At 38.4% G+C, this 24,549-nt stretch overlaps 1 protein-coding gene across 4 annotated transcripts in view; it reads left to right on the forward strand.

Annotated features, from left to right (window-relative positions):
* The window catches only part of sez6b (seizure related 6 homolog b), a 192,797-nt gene that overhangs the window by 92,626 nt on the left and 75,622 nt on the right, over positions 1-24,549 (forward strand). For all 4 annotated transcript variants that reach the window (XM_053687355.1, XM_053687356.1, XM_017490176.3 and 1 more), the window contains exons 2-3: positions 9,272-9,964; positions 11,343-11,473. In XM_053687355.1, the coding sequence (XP_053543330.1) occupies positions 9,272-9,964; positions 11,343-11,473 (824 nt within the window). The remainder of the gene's footprint in view (positions 1-9,271; positions 9,965-11,342; positions 11,474-24,549) is intronic.

Raw genomic sequence — 24,549 nt, forward strand, 5'->3', positions numbered from 1 at the left:
TCAGTTTCACTTTCCAGCTGTAAAACTGCAGGTTTGCTGAAAGTGTGTTCTTTTTAAATGAATACTTCGTTTCCAAATCCTCATTGGTTATAATACTTCTTCAGAGGTCTTCATGCTCTTCATGCCTCGCATAATCTCCTTCCTTAACATCAACAAAATAAAGTTCTCAGTGTGCCAGAAACAAGTGCTCCATGCCAAAAAAGTTGTGAATGCATGACGGTTTGGCTTGTGCACATTGCCATGTGTTATTAGTAAATCATACATTACCGCTCATTCAAGCCAACTATGGTAGGCTCCTTTTCTTTTCAGTAATTCCTGTGCTATACAGCATGAATTTTCAGCTTCTTGAAACATAATGACGGATGCTTTTTCTGTGAAGGTCTTGTACAAAATGAATGCATAAAGACGGAACAAGGTTTCAGCTGTGTTGATTGTCTTGTTTTCATTATTTTGAAACAGGTTGAGATCTTTGATTCATTAGCCACTTTTTCGCATTTATGGACTGTTTTTTTTTTGGGATTCATTGTAAAAAAAAAAAAAGTAATAACACTGTGGTGCTATAGGGTTTTTATTTTTATTTTATTTTATTATTGAAAAAAAAAAAAGCTCCAAAGCATTTAACTGCCACAGCACATAAATCATCATTTTTTCTGCAAGTAGCCCTGCCACTCTTCTGCCATGTTCTATAACGAGAGGTGGATCAAGGGTATTGATTCTAGTTAGGACTTTGTTGTGAAGACCTTAAACTGCTGCTGATGTTTCACTGCTGTTATGGTTACTGTCTTTGATTCAAGAACCGTGCTCTTCAGCTGGGTATCTCAGCATGGTGTGATATTGGTTTTGGGATAATGGATGTCTCAAAATAACTTTTGAAGGCTGTTGCATGGTCCGAAGCAAGGTTGTTATTATTAACGAAAACTATCATGAACACTAAAACTACCAGTGAAACAACATTGTCGTCAACTGAAATATAAATATAAATGTGAACTTCCAAATAAACGAAAACTAAACTGCAACTATAACGTCCACCTGCAATACGAATGAAAACTAAATAGAATTTCAGAGAATTAAACTTATGTTTTCATATTTTAAATGTTGTCTGGTCTGACTTAAGAACCGAGGTTGAAGGGAGTGGCAGAGTAATATGTATTAAAACTCCTTGGCACAGCAGCAGTTTAGTAGCAGTGGAGCATTAATGGCACAATTAATAAGCAGGAAAAAGACAGAGCCCAATGTGGGATTTTTATTTAAAACTGAAATGATACTAAAACTAAATACAATCTAAAAATAATTTTTGATTTTTGAAAGATAAAAATGAAATCAAAACTATTCATGCACCGTTAAAACTAACTGAAACGAAAGTGAAATTGAAAACAAAGGTGCAAAAAGAAATAAAAAATATAAACTAGCAATATTTGAACAACTATAATAACCCTGGTCAGAAGTGACAGGTTGTGAGATTTTACCACAATATGACCTCCACTATAGTCCAGTGTAGTGTTTATGGCTCCTGAGACAATAAAGCTGGATAGTATAGAAACTGAAGATGTTCTCATGGTTTATCTAAGATCTGTCCACGAAAGCTTCAGTTTCACACTCTTTGACATTTACCTTGAGGTTAACATGTAAAGCCCATTAGCCCCATTTATTATATTCTCTGGAAATAAAAGCTAAAAATAAGTGTTTTTTGTTTTGTTTTGTTTTTAAGGCTCGGCTAAAAGACACTCCTTCAGTAAAATAACTTTCGAAACTGTAATCACTTGTGCTTGTTCAAAATTCAAACGGCTTGTGCAGAATAAACAAAGTTTTAAGCTGTAGTTTCTGTTTGCTTTTAAAAACCTTGATAAACATCATATAGCTTTTTCAGGTGCTTTCCCCTTTCCCGAAGCCTTCCTTGTGATCTATCTGAATAACACTGAGAGCGAGACAGAGAGAGATATTGAGTGAAAGGATTGTAAGACTAAAAGGTGAAAAGGTGCATTAGACAATCTGGCTGAGAATTAAGGGCACAGAAGTCCTATAATCAGACAAATGCAGAGAGTGGGGTCGAGATCAGACATTCTTTAGATTACCATTTACTCGCTCCATCCGTTTAAATACCTCACATGAGCTCAAAAGAGGGTTAGGCTAATTGAAAAAAAAATACATTGCTAGAAATAAGATTTCAGCCTTACTTTTTAATACAGTGGGAAAACAAGCTCAAAACACCTTTAGCTTGTAGCTGGAGCTTTGAATTGTTTTTCTCTCTCTCTCGCACTCTCTCATCTCTGTTTTTTGATTGGAATGAGTCAACAGTGTGTTCTTTTCTGGAGGTGTGTTTCTGGACCTGGTTGGGAAGAAGAGGTCACTGAGCACCTTTGAAAAATTCGACATGTTAGTCTCCCTGATGCATTATTTATGCTGTACAGAATGAGAAGAGCTGCTCTTTGCCTCCAGTCATTCACTTCTTATAATCCTCTGTGCATGCATGTGTGCGTGCCTGTGTGGGTGTGGGTGTGGGTGTGTGTGTGTGTTGTAGCTAAAAGCTCTCTCTCTCTCATTATTGCTCTCACTCTCCCCCCTTCTTCCCCACACAGGAGCGATCAAGATTCATTCTGAAGTAGAAAAAAGCAGCTAGCTGTCATTACAGAAATACGCTAATCAATGCAAGCAGTCCGTAAGGCAATATGAGTCAAAAGCTTTAGGAAAAGCCGAGTGCAGAGACATCCCTGATGTGTGGCTCAGACCTACATGTCAAAGGCAGGCTTTTTTTTCAACTGAATTTCACACTATAATTTGCATATCTGCTGTAGAGGCACAGGCAGCATCTGTATTGACTTGAAAATTCAAACCGATTATAGAGTTACATGCATTTATCTCATTTTATATACATTTATTTCATTTTACATGCTGATGCTAATGTGTCACTCTTTGCCGTAGTGCAGTGAAGTAATTCCACCTCACCATCTTTCTCCTTTTTGAATTTGTGATGCTATAGATTACATCATTCATTGCTGGATTGTAATATTTTTTGTTTGCTGTGTGACTGGTATTTACCACTGTACACTCTAGCACTTATTCTCTTTCTTCCTACTTCTACTTAATTTTTTTTTCTGCCCAGAATATGGAAGTCTTGAAGCACTTGATGTCTCTGTTAGCTCCTTTAATCCATACACTTGAGTTGTATTCTAACTCACTTGAAAGTTGCTTTGGATAAAAATGTATGCCATGTGAGGATTAAAACACGACAGGGCGTTCTGTTATAAGAAAATAATGAATGATGGTGATGGTGAGACGCAAGCAGACATGAAAGTTCCCTTAACAGCATTTTTTTTTAAATGTCTCTTCTTATAAGTTAAGAAGACAAAACACAAAGTCCTCTGTCCTGAAAAAAAAGGAAGAAAAAGGAACAGCTTTACCTTACTGGTCACAAAACTCTGTTTAAAAACTGTGTTAGTGTTGTGACAATTGTTTAGTTCTTTAGCTATAGTTTGGCAGCCATTCAAAACATGTTTATGAAGAGCATCACTTAAAAGTGAACTGAAGAATACATTAGAATATGCAGTAGAGAGAAAAACAAAACAAAAAAAGTCTGTTCCTTGGTCCATGGAAAAAGATTCAAATGTATTTCACAGCCATTTGAAAGTCAAATGCGGTCAGTGGAGAGTAGACAACTAAGAGATCTTTGAACGCACAGTGGAGCCAATCTGTTTATACTGAAGCTGTTCTAATGGTGCAAATCAAACCCCAGGTGTCTAGATCTGTCCCTCACATTTACATGCTGGAGCTGATAGTTTATTTTGCCTGCAGCTTTTGGGGCTTTTGAGCTCTGTATGCCTGAAGCCAGGAGTCATGTGTGGCTCATATGGCTTTTTAGGATTGGTATAGAGTGCACAGGGGTTGATTTAAGATTTACACCATATACTATTTACGTTACATTTACATTTATTTGGCAGACGCCCTTATCCAGAGCGACTTACATTTCTCATTCATACATCTGAGCAGTTGAGGGTTAAGGGCCTTGCTCAAGGGAACAACAGTGGCAGCTTGTCCGTGTGGGGTTTGAACTCACAACCTTACGATCCCAACGTCTTAACCACTGAGCTACCTCTGCTCATAGTTTAGAGGAAGGTAACCCTTGATTTAGAAAAATTTCCACAGTGCTATAGAAGAATTTCAACACCTTGAATCTTCTCAATGCAGTAAACAAATAATTTTCTAATAACAAAGAATAAGTAAGAAGTAAAACATGATGGGGTATGCTGTTAAAAAAAAAAAAAAACAGTGATGGAGTGGTGTGGCACAGCTCGATGTTACTCAAATCTATTTGCCAATGATTTAGAATTTATTTATGAATGACACATTATGTTTTAACTGTTTAGAGTTACATTTAATGTTTAAAGTTACTTTCTGTTGTTACTTACATTATGACAGCTATAAACTATTGTTCCCTCACCAGCTTCTCTTTTTCCAGTTTGTCATTTAACAGAGAAACCAGAATGTACAGAAAAGTTACTGACCTTCACAAAGCTCCGACACTGGCGAAGATTTCTTTGTTAAATAACAACACATTTGATCCTTTATAAGGCTTAGATTATGTGGAGTGTCCACCATATAAATCCCTCTGAATGAGGGATCTGTAATGGAAAAAAAATCCACACTATTTTTCTATAGCACTGTGGAATAATAGATGATAATAACGTTCTCATTTCATTTGCAGTGCCACACACTTCTGTCTACTGTATATTAATTATTTTGGTCTCTATAATTAGCTAATTATCCTCTTAGTCTAAGGAACTGATTCTTTGCATGTGTTAATTCTCTTACTGTGTCAAAAAGCAAGTATTCCTGGTCATTAACAGAGCAATTAAGCAATGGGATCTCCAGATAAGTACATAAATGTTGATTGAGTGTTTAGCACCATAGGGAGAAGAGTGACTACTGAAATGGTTTAATTTCTGTTTGAATACAACCAGAGCTAAATTACCAGGGATAGAAAAAGTACTGAGAATTTATATTTTAGTGAAAGTATAAATAATCTGTCTAAATCTTACTTAAAAAAAAGTGGAAGTATCCGGCTCAGAATGGACTCTTGTGAAAGTGATGAAAAATGTTGCTTTTAAATGTACTCAGGTATTAAAAAGTAAATGTAAAAACTAAATGTTTTTCACATGAAAAGTAACTTTTATTTCTTATCTGAAACTGTTAGAAGATGTATAAATCCTGAAAACATGATTCAATCTCTGTAAATTTCCCTGTCATTTGCATTACTAAGGCTACATACTATAGTTTACTAATGAATTAATCTGAAGTAAAATATCATGTAAATAATCAAAATCTATTAGCTAGAATTTCACTTGCTGCCCAGCAAATTACATTAAGTACTGGCATCAATGCTAGTCGAACCTGGCATTAGCAAACAAGGCTAACTTACCTCAACATGCATGTGCAAATTAGATGGAGTCCATGCTTTCTAGGGTAGCAAAAGGAGACACATCATTTTATATAAGATAATATATTGAAACGTTTTATTGAGTTAGGGCCAGAGGCACTCAACGTCAATGGCTTATCCATCTTCAAATACACACATTTACATAGTTATAGTACTAACTATTGTATAGTGTGTAGCATGAGAAGTTCACAGCAAAGGACCAATTGTCATGATTCTTGACAGATATTTTCTACGTTATTGAATGACTGGCTCCTAAACTGAATTGTAAATACTGCATGGCAGCCATTTCAATTGATATATATCATCATTAACCAAATTAGAGAACCTTTGTGATTTGTATTGAGTATTTTGTGTGGAAAATAATCAGAAAATGCATTTTGTAAATTCATATGACCTATCTTACACTGCATATAATCCATATGCACATTTGCCTCGCACCTCTGGGGTTGCGGGGTTTGATTCCTGCTTCTGCCCTGTGTGCGTGGAGTTTGGATGTTCTCCATGTGCTTCGGGGGTTTCCTCCTGGTATTCCGGGTTTTCCCTGGAGGTCAGTCCAAAGACATGGATTGTAGGTTGATTGGCAGAGTGTCCCCTGCCTGAGTCCCCTGAATAGGCTTCAGGCTCCCCATGACCTGTGTAGGATAAGTGGTACAGAAAATGGATGGATGGATGTTGGCCTTAATGTAACTTGAGAAGCGACTCTGGATTGTGGCCTACATGTGAAAGCCAACTTGACATGAGAAAACAAGTTTATTGTTATCAAATGGCCTTAATTCCTAGGACTTCCTGTGAGCAGAAGAACACAGATCAAGAGTGGAACAGGAGTTCTTCATAAAAAATCTAATGAATATTTTTTTGGAAATGTAATTATACACGAGTACATGTATTCAATTTTAATAATACTCAGTAAAATAATAATATTCCAAAATAAAACTTTTATTATATAATACAATTACTCAAGATTTTTCTAACCCTACAGTAAATTACTAAGACCTTAAAACAATTTGGTACCAGCTTACTCAGTCTGTATGCTTTAACAAATGGAAATTGGGGAGCAGATGTTGCTCACTGGCGGCCACGGTGACTTAGTGGTTAGTCACGTCCTACCTCCAGGGTTGTGGGTTTGAATCCCACCTCTGCCCTGTGTGCACGGAGCTTGCATGTTATCTCTGTGCTTCAGAGTTTCCTACTTGCCTGCTGGTTTCTTCCCCCAGTCCAAAGCCATGGGTTGTAGACCGATTGGCATCTCCAAATTGTCTGTAGTGTGTGAATATGTGTGCGATTGTGGACTTCCGGCTGAGCATGTAAGTGAGAAGGCACGAGTGGAGTGAGCTCCCGAGCATTTTATCTTTTAATTGTATTTTTCAGGCAACCTGAATCTTTTCTAAGACATTTGGTACGCTCCTTTTCAATTACTTGGTCCACGACTATAACCAGAAAGGAAATATGGCTTCTGAAAGACTACGGAAACATAAATCTTCACCGAGCACGATGAGACATTGCGACAAGCTACCACTGGATTTTGAAAATCTCCGCAACACTTTAATAGCGGAGCTAACATCTACCATCGCAGTACAGGTGAAAGCAGCTATTGACTCCGCTCTGGCCCCAGTTGTTGCGTCGTTTGAGAGTTTTAAATTGGGCATTGAATCACAAGGACGGCGTATTGACGAGCTTGACCAGCACCTGAACGATTACAGTGACCGCATCGTAGCACTGGAACAGACGGTGCTGAAGCTAACTTCGGCTAACAAACAACTCACCGAGAAAGTTGAGGATTTAGAGTCCCGCTCGCAGTGCTGCAATCTCTGGGTCATCGGTATTCCGGAACGAGAAGAAGGGAGCGATCCGGTAACATTTATGTCTAAATTTTTCCATGATGTGCTCGGATCAGAAATCTTTCCGACTGCTCCATTGCTGGATAGAGTGCACCGCATTGGCCCCGTGCCCTCGGAGGAACAGCGAGAATATGTGTGCGATTGTATCCTGCGATGGGTTGGCATCCTGTCCAGGGTGTAGCCTGCCTTGTGCCCCGAGTTCCCTGAGATAGGCTTCAGGCTGACCTGCAACTCTGTGTAGGATAAGCAGTACAGAAAATGGATGGATGGATTTTTCTCACCAAACAAATCCAAGACAATGTTGCTGCAACTGTTGAAAAATACATACAGCTGTATTAATGATAATATAGATACTATACTGTTCTTCTTGCGTGTGTGTTGTTGTTTTTTTTTTTGCTTTGTTTTGTTTTGTTTTGTTTTGTTTTTAGATCTTTTAGAATAAATTTTAGATTTCGCTTCCACATACTCAAAAATAGATGGTAAGGATTAAGAGCCTCTTCCTGTTTGTGGCAGCCTTCATGTGTCATTTTGCTTGGATACGACTGACACGCTGGATGCTGATTTGATTTTATCCATGCACTGGAGTCAGTCTCTCATAAAACACACATTACTTTTTGTGGAAATGATACTCTTCTCAACTCTTTATAGCATGAACAGAGGAAATGTAGTCTGTCAGTTCTGTTTGCTTTGAGATATTATCTTTTTCTGGCCATATGTCTCAGATTCCCCACACAAGACTTGGCAATTTGCAATGCTTGCTGAGTAGCGGCGAACTTGTTGCTGATACAGTGAACTCTTGCTTTAAACAGACCGGTTTTCGTATGATGATGAGAGAGAATGAGCTATTAGGGTGGAAATGACTCATGGTGAGGAATCAGCACTCTGCACAAAGCAGCCTCCTGAAGGGTGCATGATTACATCTCACCAGGTGACAGTGGGGGTGAATCAATTTCCCAACCACACTTTCAGATCAACTCACTAAAACATGCCATGTGATGAATATTGACTTTTATCAACTGACTATGGGAGAAGAGAGAATGTGCAAATGAGAAATTACAAAGAAATGAGCTTTCTTTTTATTTGCATTTTTATACTTCTTTACTTAAAAGTATGTCAAGGGCGCTATGAGTTCCTTTTCACTTTGTGACTTCGCCACTGAGAGAAAGTGAGAAGCTTACAGTATCCCCACAGGAAGACAGTTATTTCAACAATGTGTGGTAAAAAGACATAACTGTGACTTAAAAATTACTTGTAATTTTAAAGTCAGAACACATTTTGCAGTGTTTTTTGAGGTTCTCTTCATATTCCTGTGGCTGTCAATAAAATATGGTCTCTGTGGTGCTCCAAAAACAAATGATGTGGACCAGTAACTTCCAACCAATCACAATCAGCAGGCTCCTCTAACGGCCTCTCAGTTTAAAAATCTAGCATTCAGATATTCCAACCTAGGCATGTTTAGGGCAGTGATTCACATTGTGGGGTCTGTGACGCATAGCCAGTGGGTCTTTGAATTTAAAGAAGAAGAAAAAAATTACAGTGCAGGAAATTGCAACCTGCCATTATCAAAACTATTAACTTTATTATGTACATATAGTAGGATAGATTGTAGAATTATTAGCCTGTTTGACTGAATGGGTTTAATCCAACCCTTAATAAATCAAAAACGTATAAATAATGCCAAATTGGACCTAATGTGTTCTGTCAGTGGCAAATTCAGGAATAAAAAGCACCATGGTGCCAGTAAATAGCCAAAATTGTATACATTTAAATAATGAGTCTGATATCTGAAATGTTCATAATAATGTTCATTAAATTATTATAATCGTTTAAAAATCTGTATTGATGGTGTCCATGGAATTTATTTGAATATAAAGAAGTGTTTGACTACAAAAATTTGAAAACCCCTGGTTTAGGGGGTATGGTTTGTGAGTTAAATGAAAAACAAATCTACAGTAACTTCTACCAAATTCATTAACTATTTTTAATATGATTTTTTTGTCAGGTTCCTTCATGGATGGGAAGATGGCAGTCACTCAGAGAGGGGACTCTCTAGACTCAGATGACAAACAGGGTGTTTTCCACAGAACACCAGACACAGGCAGAGAACTTCCCCTGGTCACTACAGCCCCGCCTTTCACCGACCTTAACCACCACTTTCAGTTCAAAACTATTTCTCAACCTGATACACGCTATCAGGGCCAGAAACAGTTCAAAGAGAGCGGAGATGTAGACCATCATCTCTTCAAGGCTCTGTTGGCTCAAGGGGCTCCTCATGAGAATGCAGTGCCATTCTCCAATGTGGCTACAGGAGCTTTCTCTGTGCATGCTGCTAAGCTCACTGCGGGGAGCCTGGAGCAGAATGGAGCTGCTGGAGAAACCCAGAGGCAGAGCTCCGAGGAACTGTCTACAGAATCCCTGACCACCATTATCATGCCAACTTCTGCTCCACCTCCCTGCCACACAGTTCCTGAAGAACAGTTAGGGCGTCTCCATGCAGCAACCAAACAAGAGACTGAGGCTGTAACGACACTGGTGATGACAGAAGAAGTGGAAACATTAAAGACTAGAGAAAGACACAAGGGTTCTGCCACTGACGCAAGTGCAGTGACATTGTCTGTGTCTGGGGATCAGGATGATGAGACTACCACAACCACTATTTTCACCACTACTATTATTACCACAATACAGACTCCAGGTAACACCACCTGCACAACGATGTCACAGCAAAATGTTATATACACCTCAGAATGTTATGCAATATACACTAGAGCTTATACGAGCTATAAAGATAGAAAGATACAATTACATTTTTGGTTTGAGTTAAATTACGCAATGATGATTTGAATTACAGACATCGTACTGTACATCCCACATAATATCATGCACATGTTTAGTCCTTTTATCAAGTGCAAGTTTAGCCAGAGATCACTGTACATTTTCATCAAAACCAAATGGAGTCCTGTGTTACAAATTTACCAGCAAAGCAGCACATTTGTAAAATTGTGTGGGTCTATTGTAATCAAATGAGCCATCGTGCAATTATTACTCTGTATGATAATCCTTTGACTGTTGCTTGGAAAATATTAAGTAATTAGAATAGATCATTGGACGTTCATTGTGCACATGCAGAGAAGTGCAAGCAGAAAAATCATCCATTTAAAGATTTTGATGATGCACTACTCATAAATCCCTTTATTTCCCCATTTCATTTTTATTGCTATATCATGTATGCTTGGTATATGGGTACTATATGTTTTGCATAAGTTTAAAAAGGAGTGTGTGCATCATTCCTGTCTCAGGGCTGCCAACTTTCGTGACTCTTAACAGTCTGAGACAACTCTGAAGATAATAGGTATACTATAATAATTGTAAGAATTATTCTGCAGCTCACACCCATGATTTTTTTTTTTTTTTTAAATAATGTTGCAAATAGATGGACCATTTGCTAACTCTGTTTTGTTTGTGTAGAAGTAGTAACTGCACAAAGTTAGAGAAAACAAACATCATGTTACCACAAATTGTACTGGCTCTCCCCATGTATAAACATGAACTTTCTCCATTTCATTGAAGCTAAACATGGGATTTGACTATAGAAAAATTGGGCTGTGTGCATCTTAATGTGAAGCCAGGTAATGCACACACTTCTGTAGCATGCGCAGGTGTATTGAGTCAGATGGTGTCAGGGCACCATGAGCCTCTGTCATACACCCGTTGCTCCACAAGGAATCTCTCTTACATGCACCAGGTCTTGACTCAAAAGGAGATAAAAGGTGCAGTGAAGTGGAAAGACCTAAAGGTGACTGGAAAAATGCTCTACCAGACACTGACACACACACATACACAAACACACACACACACACACACACACACACACACACACACACACACACACACACACACACACACACACACACACACACACACACAGCAGAAGAGAAAAACAGCCTTTGTTGGAGCTGCAGGAAATGAGAAGCCCAGAAAATATAATCAAGATAGGAAGATAGTGGGACTGTAGTGAGGTGGAAGAGTGTCAGTTTGTGATGTGATCTATTTTTTTGTCTTGCTTTCAATAGCTCCGTGCAGCATCAATTTCACAGCGCCAAGGGGCTACATAGAGACACCATCACAAGGCAGCTGTGACTACTCCAGCTTTGACTGCACGTACACCGTGACTGTCTACATGGGCTACGGGGTGGAGATTCAGGTTTGAGCTCTTGATAATGTCTTTGCTATTCTAATTCTGGATCTTTGAGTGATGCACAATTTGCAGATCACTTCTAGATTAGGATTGGCCTCTCAGACACAGTATTCTTTATTTTATTATTATTTTATTATTTAGTCTCTATTCTTTTTCCTTGCAAAACAGCAGATTCCTGAAGAAGTACACATAGCCCATACTCCCCCACTTCAAATGAATTTTTTTATAAACAGGATTGGCATGGCATGGTTATGCATAAAACATTAGGCTCATGCACCCATGTACCTGTACGTAATCAGGGGCAAATTGTACACTAATATGGCCACACCTATCAGAACCTTGGCAGTTAAAATCTCATTACCTCCGAGTGTGTGCGTTACTGTGCACTTTGTATCAGTTTGTTGTCCAATCGGTGTACAAACCTTTAAACACAGTCTCACTAATAATCTTTTTGGAACAACAAATAGTTATTGGATTAAGAATAACCTTATAAGAATCACAGAATTATACTTGAAGCTTTTGGGCATTTTCACAGCTATTAGTCCACTTGCAGACTTCAAATCTGTGCGAAATTGATTCCTTTGCTATTTGGTTTGGGAAATATAACAATCCAAAACCAAAATGGGCTTAAGGGCGAGTAGAAGAGCCTGTGGCTGAAAATCAACTAAAAAAATTGGCTAAAGGCAAACAAATCTTTGACAAATGTGTATAGAAAGCTTGTAAATCATTGTAAATCATTAAATGATGTTATAAATATCTAGTTTAAAGCATTTTGTGTACCATAGACAGTATTTATTAGATATTTTTGTTGTTGTTCTTCAGTCCAGATATGTAGATAGCTTCCTTCAGCTCAGTTTGGGCTTTCTAAGCCTGCAGCCCAAAATGCACAGCTTATTTGGTCCACTTCCTGCAGTTTGGTTGATTTAGGATTGAATTGCTTTCTCGGTGCAATTGAGACACAGTAGTTCAGCACTCTCGAAGCGGTTGGTCTAGTCTGCACCCGAGTGCGAATGCTATGTTCTCACAGAAGTAAACTCACTAGGATTCACTCACTAGACTAAACAACGCATATGTGAAAACACCCTTAGACATTTCAGAAGCCTGGCTTGTGAGACAATACTGTTTCCTGGTAACAGCACCATTTTTAAAATCGCCTACGCAAAAAGCAAAATCACTTGTCTGTGTTTGCTGGTTACGATTGCTAGATTTCATAGATATGACTCTCTCACTGGAATCTCCTTTGCCCTCATAACTGAGTCTAATTTCTTTCTTGCTACCTTCATAAAACATACAACAGTCATTACCCTACTGACACTCCTTATAGGTATATATACGGAATCGCTGAATACTGAATCATGTCACTGACACAACACAGCTTCTATGTCCTATGTCCTTCTATGTCTGTCTGTCTGTCTGTCTGTCTGTCTCTCTCTCTCTCTCTCTCTCTCTCTCTCGCTCTCCCATTTCCCATTGTGCAAACCTGGTAACCTGGGACATTATATAAATACCCCTCTCCTTTCCTGCAGTTATTCTGAGTGACTGATATGTAAGGAAGCTACAGAGTTCCCCCTTAATTAATTGCTTATGGATTATCTGTCCTTGCCTTTTGTTTGTTTATGGCATTTTTAATGCCATCCTGTTAAACTGTCTCTCAAGTGACTCTTAACTAAATTAAAGCAGCCACTTCCTCTTGCTGATAGACCAAAATGATGTTTCGTTCAGACAATCTGTGAGAGCGCTTTGCATTCTCGTTGCTGCTCAGTACCTCATTCATCTGTTTGGTCACGTCTGTGTCTTAAAGACCCAGTTAAGCATTCCTCTGATCTGGAAACCTTTCTGAAGGCTGCGTAAGCGCCGTTCTGAGGCGTCTGAAAGAGCTAGTGATCTGCTGTGGACTGGGAAGAAAGTTTAAGTGGATTTAAACTATATCAGTCATTCAGGCCTCAGAAGATAGAAGGTGATTTGTTCTTCTTAATAATCCAATATTGAAGGCTTTTTTTTTTTCCTCCCACACATTTTTCACCACCAGTGACTCTCAGTCTGAATGGATGTTCCTTTTCATGAGTGACCGTACTCAAGGTGAAGGTCAAATATTTTTCAGCCAACTCACCTCTTTAGTAGAAAGTAATAACATTTCATCAGGATTCATCGAATAATGCTTCCCCTGGCTGATCAGTTTTCCCATTAATTTTAAGTGAGCACAGCCAATTAACGTTGTGAACGTTTCTAATGCTAAAATGATAACACCAATGTTGCAGTGCTGGGAAGCAATGTCAAAACTTGTATACGCCCTTGCCTTATTATTCATTTTGGATGCTTTTAAATCTCACCTTACTCAGTAAAATTGATACGTTTCAGTTTCTTGTGATTATATCTAAACTATGAGGAAAAATAAAAATAAATTTAAAAGAAGAATTAAGCAGTAGTCTACTGCAAACCACAAGTACCTAAAAAAAAAAACTCTGCTAGTGTGAAAAACGATCTATATGTTGTCTTCTGAAGCTGTGAGTGGCACATAAATATTGATTGAGGATCAATATTCTCAACTGCACTGGATTGGTCTAAAATACAGTTCAATTAAATATAGTTACATGTATATCTCCAGCCTCAATCATAGCAGATAGAAGTGATTGATTGTGATGCATTGGTCAAACTGAAAAGTTTATAACACAGAGGTGAACAGGTGGCTTATAACTTTTGGCAGTCACCTGTCATCTGCTGGGGTTTTAGCTAAGATTCTGCTTTGCACAAATATTCTTGGGTTTGATATGAAAACTGTACTTACTAAGTTAAAGGATAGAAAATCTTTCTCACCTGATTCTGTAAACATTTGTGGGAATTATAAAGAGTGACACTGATTTCATACTGATTTTCTGGATTTCATACAAATTTATGATAATGAAAGCTACAACTGCTAAATCTGCCCCAAATATTAACACTAACTCTTCATATGAAGGACATATATTGAAATATAGAATATAGACACTAGGAAAATACAAATGAGTAGAATTTGACAGTGGAAATGCTATTTATGTATGTATCTGCAGGTCTGTGAATGCCAGACAACTGCTTGGGGTAGTGAATATCACTTGGATGCCTTCTTGTGCACACATGCTGAGTCCTTCAACCTTCAAGTCAGAAATGACCATATGCATATGGCATAGTATTTGATATAGAGACTGTTGCCATACAGCCATAATTTCCCTGGAACCTTCTCTGCGTTCCCACTGGATTTGTGCAGTTTCCACATGAAAAGCAATCACAGTTACATATGCATATAACATTCTATTTTACCTCTCCTAACTGCCACCTCCACATAAAGTGGCAATTCACAGTAGGGGACAGCACGCCTATGGGTCATGGTGATGTTGTCTATCACCCAGTGATGACGTTGGAGAGCACCATTAGACCTCATGCTGCCCTGAAGATTGATGCATTTTTCTGCAACATTGATTGAATGGACCAGCAGGTGGTAGGGTCTTAGAATCAATAAGAATTTGAGGGCCTGATGGGCCATCATCGGTTCCAGATAGTTGATGTTTTTTATTCTCACGCAAACTGTCCACAAACCTTCTGTGCCTCAGTGGGACAACAGTGTTCAAAAAGTTTGGGGGCTATCGGCAGAACTTAAATTTGTACTCCTGCAAAATTTTCGTCAGGACCCATGCACTGTTCAGCAGCATCTCCCTTATAGCCCAAGCTGGTTAATCCTCATGCTCTCCATCCAAAGAGCACGGCGATGCTATGCCTATTGTCTGAATGTGAACTGACAGTTGAACTGCCATGAACTAGTGACTAGGTGTATATATAGGGTTTAAGATGGAGGCACATAAAGGAACAGACACCAGCAGTTAAGGGGACATAGAAGTGGTTATTGATATTAGAAAGGAAACATGGATTTTAACCGAGATGAAAAGAGCAGGGTCTGGGAGAGGCATAGGGGAAAGAGCAGGCCTTGTGACTGGACTTGTGGAGCATGAAAAAGTGACAGTGGGGAAACAACAAGCCTTGAGACTGATAGAAGAGAATGAAGAAACAACCGTTGATCAACAACTGTATTCAGAGATCAAGGCACGTGAGCAGACAGTAACTAAATATTACGGATGAAGATGCAGTTTAAGGGCTCCTGGGTACCTTCCTTGACCAGAATAAGTTCACTTGCTAGGATGGTGGGATCTGTAGCTCTTCGAGATCTTTATCAGCAACAAAGCAGAGTTCTCAGAAGTTGTTGGTGGTATAGGGTTCTCAGAGACTGTTGGAGAAGCAGGGCTCTCACAGTCCAGGGGGATCAAGGTTCTTGAAAAGCTTTGGCAGAGTAGATAACATCATTTGGAGAAGGCTCCTGCTGACGGTTGCAATAAAGTACTTATGAGGTGCAGGTAGCAAGTTGATGCCCCAGGCTTGTAGTCTGCTGTTTTGCCTGAGAGTTACAATCTTGTATTTATGAATAATGGCTTGTTTGAAGATACAGATATTGGTTCTCTAAGTATAGCATTCACAGACAATCTTATATTTGCAGAGGATAACACTAAATTCTGTGACACAGCTTCAGCTAAAACTTTAGTGCCATTGTTTTAGCGATGCCACTGAAAATCTTTGGCCAAAAACATTTTCGTATTTTGGCCGAAAGAGAAAAAAGCACGAAAATATGAGCCGAAAATATATGCCGCCATGCCCGCCCCACCCCTCAGTGCTCAGCACTCAGATTTCACTTTCGATCTAGCTGACGGTTATCATGGCGCTACAGTGGTTTGGAAATACTTCAAAGTTTCCGATAAGGAAATTCGGATCATTTCTGTTCAGCAGAAATTTCAAGCGGGGGTACGGTGCCAAAACCACCTGAAAACACGACATCCCGTTCTATATGCAAAGTACAGCAAAACAGCAACGACAACAGAAAAGAGGCCCTCTGCCATTCTGTGTTCGCCTGTTGTTTTCATTAAAATGATTGTGTAGCATATTTAAACTTTCTGTATTTGCAGGATGCTAGCCTAGAGCTGCTAAGTTCATTACTTGACTGCTGTTTTGCGTATCATATCATAACAGTTATTGTTACATTATTTGGATAATTGGGTAAACAATTCTGTTCAATTTGATTGTTACAAAACCGAATGAAGAATAATATATGTAATATTGTTTTTGTTTTGGTGTGTTCATTTCAATAAAAGTGTGATCATTTTATTGGTTTGTAGTTTTTCAATTTAGACTGATTAAATTCATGAAATGAATGAAAAACTAACATTAACATTAACAGAATTTTCCCTTCAGTGGAAAGTTTTATTAGTTTTAATAGATTCCACTTACACAAACAGGGTTATGTCATTAGTCATCTTACATCATTTGATGCATTCCTGCAAACACTGTCTGGACTTCAGTACTATGTTGATCTGTTTAGCCCAACATGCAGTTTCCATAGGACCATATTGTTCAGAACTACAGATTGATAGTCACAGTAGCTGTAATTTCATCTTTACTCAGAACTCACGCGTAATCACAGAGATAAAGCAAGGGACAACAAGGCTTTATTAATTGTCTGTCACTGCTTTTCCGTTACTTCTGCCCTCTGTTCTGACACAGTTTCTAGAACTTGAATGGAGACTGTGCAGGAACCACAGTTTATATATATATATAAGAGCTCTAATGAGTAAATGCATAGCACTTCTAATTCATGTCATAACTTCCAGACTGGTACATTTAGTGGGAGCTTAGGAAAGGAGCTTAATCTTTCAGAGATTTCAAGACCCAGAGCAGTATGAACTATAACAGGCCGGGAAGGATTTAGGCTAAACTCATTTGAATATGAGCATAGCAGCAGAGTAATGAAATGAGGTTATGTTAGTGGCCAGGTCCCTTCAGGAACCTTTTTAAAGCTTCAAAGGCAAACCTTTAACAAGCAGGTTAATGTGGAGATGTTTGCCCATGAATTGGTAGTAAGTACTGTCAGTCAGAAGTACCATCTTCTTCTTTTGAAGCTTAATTGATAATGTTTCACACCTCCCTATCTGACTCGGACTCTGGCATGACAGATAATTAGAATAGAGGTTAAATTGCCAGCATTGCTTTACTTAATGTCACTGCTTTACAGAAGTGTAATTGCCAGAGCTTTTTTACTTAGCCTACTCCATAAAAGCAGGCTATCCCTCTGTGTATTCTCAGTTTCTGTTTTTATCTAGTGATGTTCATAAGCTGGTGCTGCTCAAGTTTGGTGACATTACTGCTAGTGCTTCAAAGTACTTTGATATTAGGTGGAAAGTACTAGTAATTTTATTCCTTTACTCGACCTAACTGATATTTTAAGAGATTTATACTGCCTGAGTATTACTGAAAATGAATTCTTGTACTCTTATTCAGTTTCTATTAAAAACACTTTTCCTTTTATATAGTTTCCTTCCGAATTTCCAAGTTCTTGTTAAAAAAGATCATGAATATTCTTCTTTCTTTTCCCCAACTATCAATTCCTTCACTTGCACTTATATGCATTTTCTTTATTGATTGTATTTCAAATCAAATCCACACCAATTTGTTTAGATACCAGTAGCAGTCATCTGTGCCCAAGGGCAGTTTGCCTACAAATTGCAATGGGTCTTCCTACACTAAAGTTATTGTAATTATGGAAAAAAAACTCCCAATTAACTCAATGAACCAAAGTATAGCATGGTACTGTATGAATGCAAACCCTGATACAACCCTAGCTTTCAATTCGAAAGACAGTGTTGTGGAAAAAACATGCCCAGACTTCTAATATCAGTTCAAATGGTAAATGGTCTGCACTTATATAGCACTTTTATCCAAAGCGCTTTACACTGTGTCTCATTCACACACACACTCATACACCAATGGTAGCAGAGCTGCCATGCAAGGCGTTAACTTGCCATCGGGAGCAACTTGGGGTTCAGTGTCTTGCCCAAGGACACTTCAGCATGTGGAGTCACATGGACCGGGAATCGAATCGCCAACCCTACGATTAGTGGACAACCCGCTCTACCGCCTGAGCCACAGATTTGATTTACTGTTTACTTTTAAATACTTTACATACAATTAAGTACATTTACATATGTTCATTTTTTATATTTCAGTCAGGTATAATTTTAAGTAGCTACTTCCATTTTGAATTGAGTGAGATTTGACATATTTTCACATCTGTATAATTTTTATTTACTTGTTCCCGTCCTGGCTTAAATGTCTACTTGCTTGTGTGTATATTTTTAGGTTTCATTTGGTAAACATGTTTGTTTGTTTGTTTGTTTTTTCAAATCATGTCAGATTTTTTCAATCTTGTCTCTGTTATTGTCAGCAGCACAGCTTTGCTCAGATCGCTGATGGCTCCTGATCATTTCACCCTGTTATAGCATTTAATGTCTGTAAACCTAGTTACTGCATTTTGTCAGCTACTCTTTGCCCTGGCACTCTGAACCTAACACCATTAAATCCACATTATTTCCACAGGGTGTTTTGTAACATGCAATATGGTATTTTTTGACCAACTAAAATATTAGACCTTGTTATACCTAAATGTAATACCTCAAGGGGGCACGGTGCCTTCGTGGTTAGCATGTTTGCCTCATACCTGCAGGGTTGGGGGTTCAAATTCCGCCTCTGCCCCGTGTGCGTGGAGACTGAGTAACCTCCAGGTACTCCGGTTTCCTCCCCCAGTCCAAGGCATGCGTCGTAGGCTGATTGGCATCTCTAAATTGTCAGTAGTGTGTGGATTGGTGAGTGTGACGTCCAGGGTGTCCCCTGCCTTGTGCCCTGAGTCCCTGATACGTTCCAGGCTCCCACAAGGGTAAACAGACTTTAAAATGCTTACCTTTACTTGTGGTTAAGAACATGTCAGTTCAGGAACCCTGTAGTTTTCAGTATTATATATAGTAGACCATGAAGGTTTTTCTCGGGCTGCCACACATATGGGTGAGTTTTCAGGAGGATGCTCATGAGAGGTTCTTTAAAAAATAAAAGCGGTACGTTTAATAGACATTTTGAAAATTGCTTACTCTCTATATATAGGGCAGCAAAGTGAAATTACTCAATTGAGATTCATTTTATCATTTAATGAATCACAGCATGTGCAGGCTATGAGCTGCGGAAGCCGCAGTCTTCATTTGCTTAGAAATCTCACCATATTTAGTCTGTTTAGTAAATACTATGAAAGGACCCATTATGGCCATTATGGGATATATTTGAAAACAAATTACTATTAAAAGCTGTTAAAGCTGATTCGTTTAGTTTCTTGTGTAATGTTAAACAGTACATAGATTTTTATTGACGTAAAAGAAAAGAATTTAATAACTTGCAAGTTTTGTGCACAGGGTATTTTGTGAAATTATGGTATAATTATTCTTTCATCATTGAGTAAAGTACTAACTGGTAATAATGACCCTTGCCTGCTCTTTGATAGTAGATTTATTTGGCAAAGGGCAGAAAGTATGTGTCTTATCAGATCAGCATCTAGTCTGGATTGGTTTTATTGAATGGCTCTAATCTCTGCAACCCAGAATGCATCTGGGAGCCCTGGCTTTGTGCCATGCCACCTCCTGTTGTACCCCAGTGCCCTGGCAAAGCTTTCTGTACAAGTGGGTAGCGCTTCCCTCAGACTGGGTCACGTCTCACCAGAGGAAGCGGAGGAAGAGGAGTCCATTACTCCTTCTCAAGTTCCTCTCCCTGGCCCTTTTTGTTGTACCTTTTTTTGTGAAGGGATTTCAAGTTTTGTAGTGTGTCTGAAGAAAGGCTTTTAGATTCGGAGAGTGCAGTGCTGCACTTTAGAAGGCTTTCAGCTATAGGTGTCGGTACATGTGTGTGTATGTATGTATATGTGTGTGTGTGTGTGTGTGTTTGTGTGTGTTTTATTTTCCATTGGGAGAGGGAGGTGATTTGGTTAGCTATCAGCTCTCTGCAGTCCTCTTGGCTGCCTTTGATTTGTTTCCACAGTGTGACCTCTGGCCCCTCATTCTGGCCTCTAACTCCAGAGCAGGGTTATTATGGTTTTAAAAATATTGCTAGTTTTTATTTTTATTTTGTTTTGCATTTTTGTTTTCAATTTCAGTTTTGTTTCAGTTAGTTTTAATGGTGCGTAAATAGTTTTGATTTCATTTTTATTTTTTGAAAATCATTATTTTCAGTTTGCATTTAGTTTTAGTATTGTTTTAGTTTTTGTAATATTTCGTTAATCATACTTTTACGATTTTCCCAAATTGTGCTCTGTTTCCTACCAAATAATTTTGCCATTAGTGCTCCTCTGGGCATGGATTTGGTTTGAACATTGTGGGTTGAATTGTATGAAGAGTGTGAATGGGTATGCTTTCTGATATGAATTTATTTCATTAAATTAAAAAAACAAATAAATGGAAAAATAAAATCAGCTTTGTTATATCTGCAGTGTCATTAAATAATTTCCCTCTGTTTATCTATCTTTCTATCTATCTACCCATCCATCCATTCATCTGTCTGTCTAATCTACCTATCATCCACAAGCATTTATGATCAAATGATTGTTTCATTAAAATATGTTCACATTGTCAGGGTTGGGGGTTCAATTCCCGCCACTGCCCTGTGGTATGTGCAGAGCGTGCATGTTCTCCTCGTGTTGTGGGGGTTTCTTTCTTCCGGGTTTCCTCCCCCATTCCAAAGACATGCATGGTAGGCTGATTGGCATGTCCAAAGTGTCTGTAGTGTATGAATGGGTGCGAATGTGTTTGTGATTGTGCCCTGTGATGGCTCAGCACCTTGTGTACCCCGCCTTGTGCCCCATGCTCCCTGGGATAGGCTCCTGGTTCCCCGCGACCGTGAAGGAAAAGTGGTATAGAAAATGAATGGATGGATGGTTTATTGTGAGATTTTAACATACCACATAGTGCACAGTGTGAACGTGACATCCAGTGTGAACAGCCTTGTTCATAACTATTGAAATAGTTAATAGTTGTGGATAACTATTAAAATAAAATTTCGCTAACATAACACTAGGCTAATCTGTTATATTTATAGTTATGGGTAAATTGCAATGAATTAGCTAGCTAGCTACAATATATGTGGAGTGTTGTTAGCTAGATAAATTTTTTTACTGTCCCTCTCTGACTAGCAATGCAAAATATCTTCAAAGCTACGTGTGCGTATGCTAGGCAAATGGCAATAATCAAGCATTGTGTTGCGAGGCAATAGTTGGGTATTACCAACTTGTGCAACCGAGGGGGGCTCTTAGTATTTTATCTGATTTATTATTACAAATTAACAATCGATTTGGAACCAATAATATTAACTAAGTAATTAATAAATTCTGCCCCTTTGAGCGCCACTACTACTAAATAGCTGCTGTGCCAAGGAGTTACTCGGCCATCTACTGGCCATTTATGATTCAGCAACACTGATGGATCCACTTTCTGACTTCGATCCACACCTCTGTTATTAAGTCAGAAAAATACGAAAACAAAAATTTTATTCTCTAAATTTCTATCTAGTTTTCGTTTGTTTTGCTTGCTCCACAGGTCATCTGGTAAGACCGTGGTTCCCAAACTTTTCCAGGGCAAGGCCCCCCAAATGACATTAACATTTGACCAAGGTCCCCCTTTTGCAAGATGTCTTTAAAACTGATTAAAAACACAGACTTCTGAATATATATCCCCCTTTTTTTTATTTATTAATAATTACATCTTGCATCTTTACATTACATTAGATTAGGAATTGATTGTGTGTGTTTGTGTGGTTGTCTGAGAGTGAGAAAGAGAAAATCATGTATTTATTTATTTTTTACACCAAATTGTTGAGGCCCTCGGGCGGCCCCCGAGGGGGCCCCCACTTTGAAAACCACTGTGCTAGGAGTTCAGCTCTGGTCACTTCAAAATGCATATCCAGGCAGTATTGCTCACAAAGCATTAATGAATTCATAAGGAAACAAAGAGAAGAAAGAGCATAGGAATCATTACATAATGGAGAATTTAGGCCATAGAATTTATGCTCTTCAACACAGAGGGATGGTGAGTGAAAGACAATAAAAGGAAGAATAAAAGAAAACGAAAAGGTATATGGAGCTGCAATGGGACATTTCTACAATTAATTTTTAAGAGGATCAATTAATACTCCAAGGACTGTCTTACATGTCAATGAAATAGAATTCAATAGAAATGAATGGCTTAATTTATCTGCATATTGCATAAACAAGCTATATTTCCATGTCTACCCCTTCATATTTGTTTCTGTATTTAATGTATTAAATAGAGCTTTGCTTTTTTTTTTTTTGCTTAGTTCTCAGGCTTTTTCAGTGAAGACTACATTTAGAGCATGAAAGTCCTCTTTTAGTTATTGGCTCTATGTCAGACGCTGGAATATAATGCAGAAAGATAACCTAGGTTTCAGTGAAACATCATTTATCTTAATACTTGCCTAAATCTATTTGTTTGGAAAGAAGAATAGAAGTCAGGCTTGCAAAAATGAATACTGAATGTACTGAAAAAGTGACTCTCGGGCAAAGGCGTTGTTAGATTGATAAAGACTGGAGTTATAGTAACTCCCTTAAAACATAACTTCACTTCATGAAATGTTAAATATGGCTATAAACATGCAAGTGTCATCAGACTGTTTATATTTGACCAAATTCAAACTTGCTAAGCGAGTTTCCTTAAAAGTGATATATACTGGGCTACATGATGCCTACAGTACATAAGCCCTTTATGACAACTGTCAAACATACATTTATATACGCTCATTCCAGTAAGCGTCAGCTGTCATAGTGACTGATTTTACTGACATAAAGTTGCTATTGCACTTTTATACTTTTTATGATTTGCATTAGAACCTCATGAAAGCTCACGTTATAACATGGTGTTCATGTACATCTGGAATTTCATAGCCACTTAATGTTGATGATGTGTTATAGCTTGTTAAATGAGGCTTAAATTTGAACTTGGCACTTGGTAAACATCACTGTCAAGAAAACCTGATTCAACAGTAATGTTACTCTCTGCCAACAACCAGCAGAGTTTGCTTTATTAAGCTATTTAGGTTTAAATCTATAACAATGCCATAATACCAAAATGACAATTATGTACATTTTCTCTGAGTCAAAAGTAAAAGACATACATTTTATGGCCAAATGTTTGTGGACACCTTACCATCACATCTGCATGTGCTTTTTAAAACATCCCATTCCAGATTTAGTCCACCTTTGCTGTTATAATAACCTCCACTCTTCTGGTAAGGCTTTCCACAAGATTTCGGAGCATTACCGTGGGGATTTGTTCATTCAAGCAACAAGAGCATTAGTGAAGTCAGGCACTGATGTTGGGCCAGGAGATCTGTGGCACAGTCGGCATTCCAGTTAATCTCAAAGGTGTTCAGTGGGGTTGATGTCAGGGCTCTGTGCAGGCCACTTGAATTCTTCCACTCCAACCCTGATGAACCATGTCTTCATGGTGTCGCTTTGTGTACAGGGGCATTGTCATGCTGGAACATGATTGGGCCTCTTAGTTCCAGTAAAGGGAAATTGTAATGCTACAGCATACATTGACATTCTATTCAGTTGTGTGCTTTCAAATTTGTGGCAATGGTTTTCGGAAGAACCACATATGGGTGTGATGGTCAGGTACCTACAAACTTTTGGCCATATAGTGTAACTGAAGGCTGCATTTATAATCTTTGGTCTTTGAATGAATTTACTTCTGAACTGGTAGAGTTTCTCCATTTGCTTGTTTCCTTGCAGAATACTAATAGCAAAGTTGTCACATTGTGACCTTGACTTCGCAACCTATTAAAGCCCCGATATGTAGCAGTCTAGAACAAAAGGAAGTAGAGCAGAGCCTTACGCTAATAAAAAATCTGCATCACTTGACTCAGATGTCATGTCATCTTGACATCAAAACTTGAAATCAAACAGCAGAAGCCTGTTGGAATAAACTTTTATAAGTGATTTTATTGGCTTATGTCACTTGTTAGATGGGCCTGTGTAGGTGTCATCATCTCTAATTAACCAGATTCTCAGTCTGCTTCCCGTTGAACTTTGAACACCCGATTTATTCGCTTTTTAATCGTTATTCCAAGTGCATGACAGGCCCAATTATTTACACACTACAGAGAATCTATATTCTTCTTATCATAGT

The sequence above is a fragment of the Ictalurus punctatus genome, chromosome 17, assembly GCF_001660625.3.
Source record: "Ictalurus punctatus breed USDA103 chromosome 17, Coco_2.0, whole genome shotgun sequence".
NCBI classification, from domain to species: domain Eukaryota; kingdom Metazoa; phylum Chordata; class Actinopteri; order Siluriformes; family Ictaluridae; genus Ictalurus; species Ictalurus punctatus.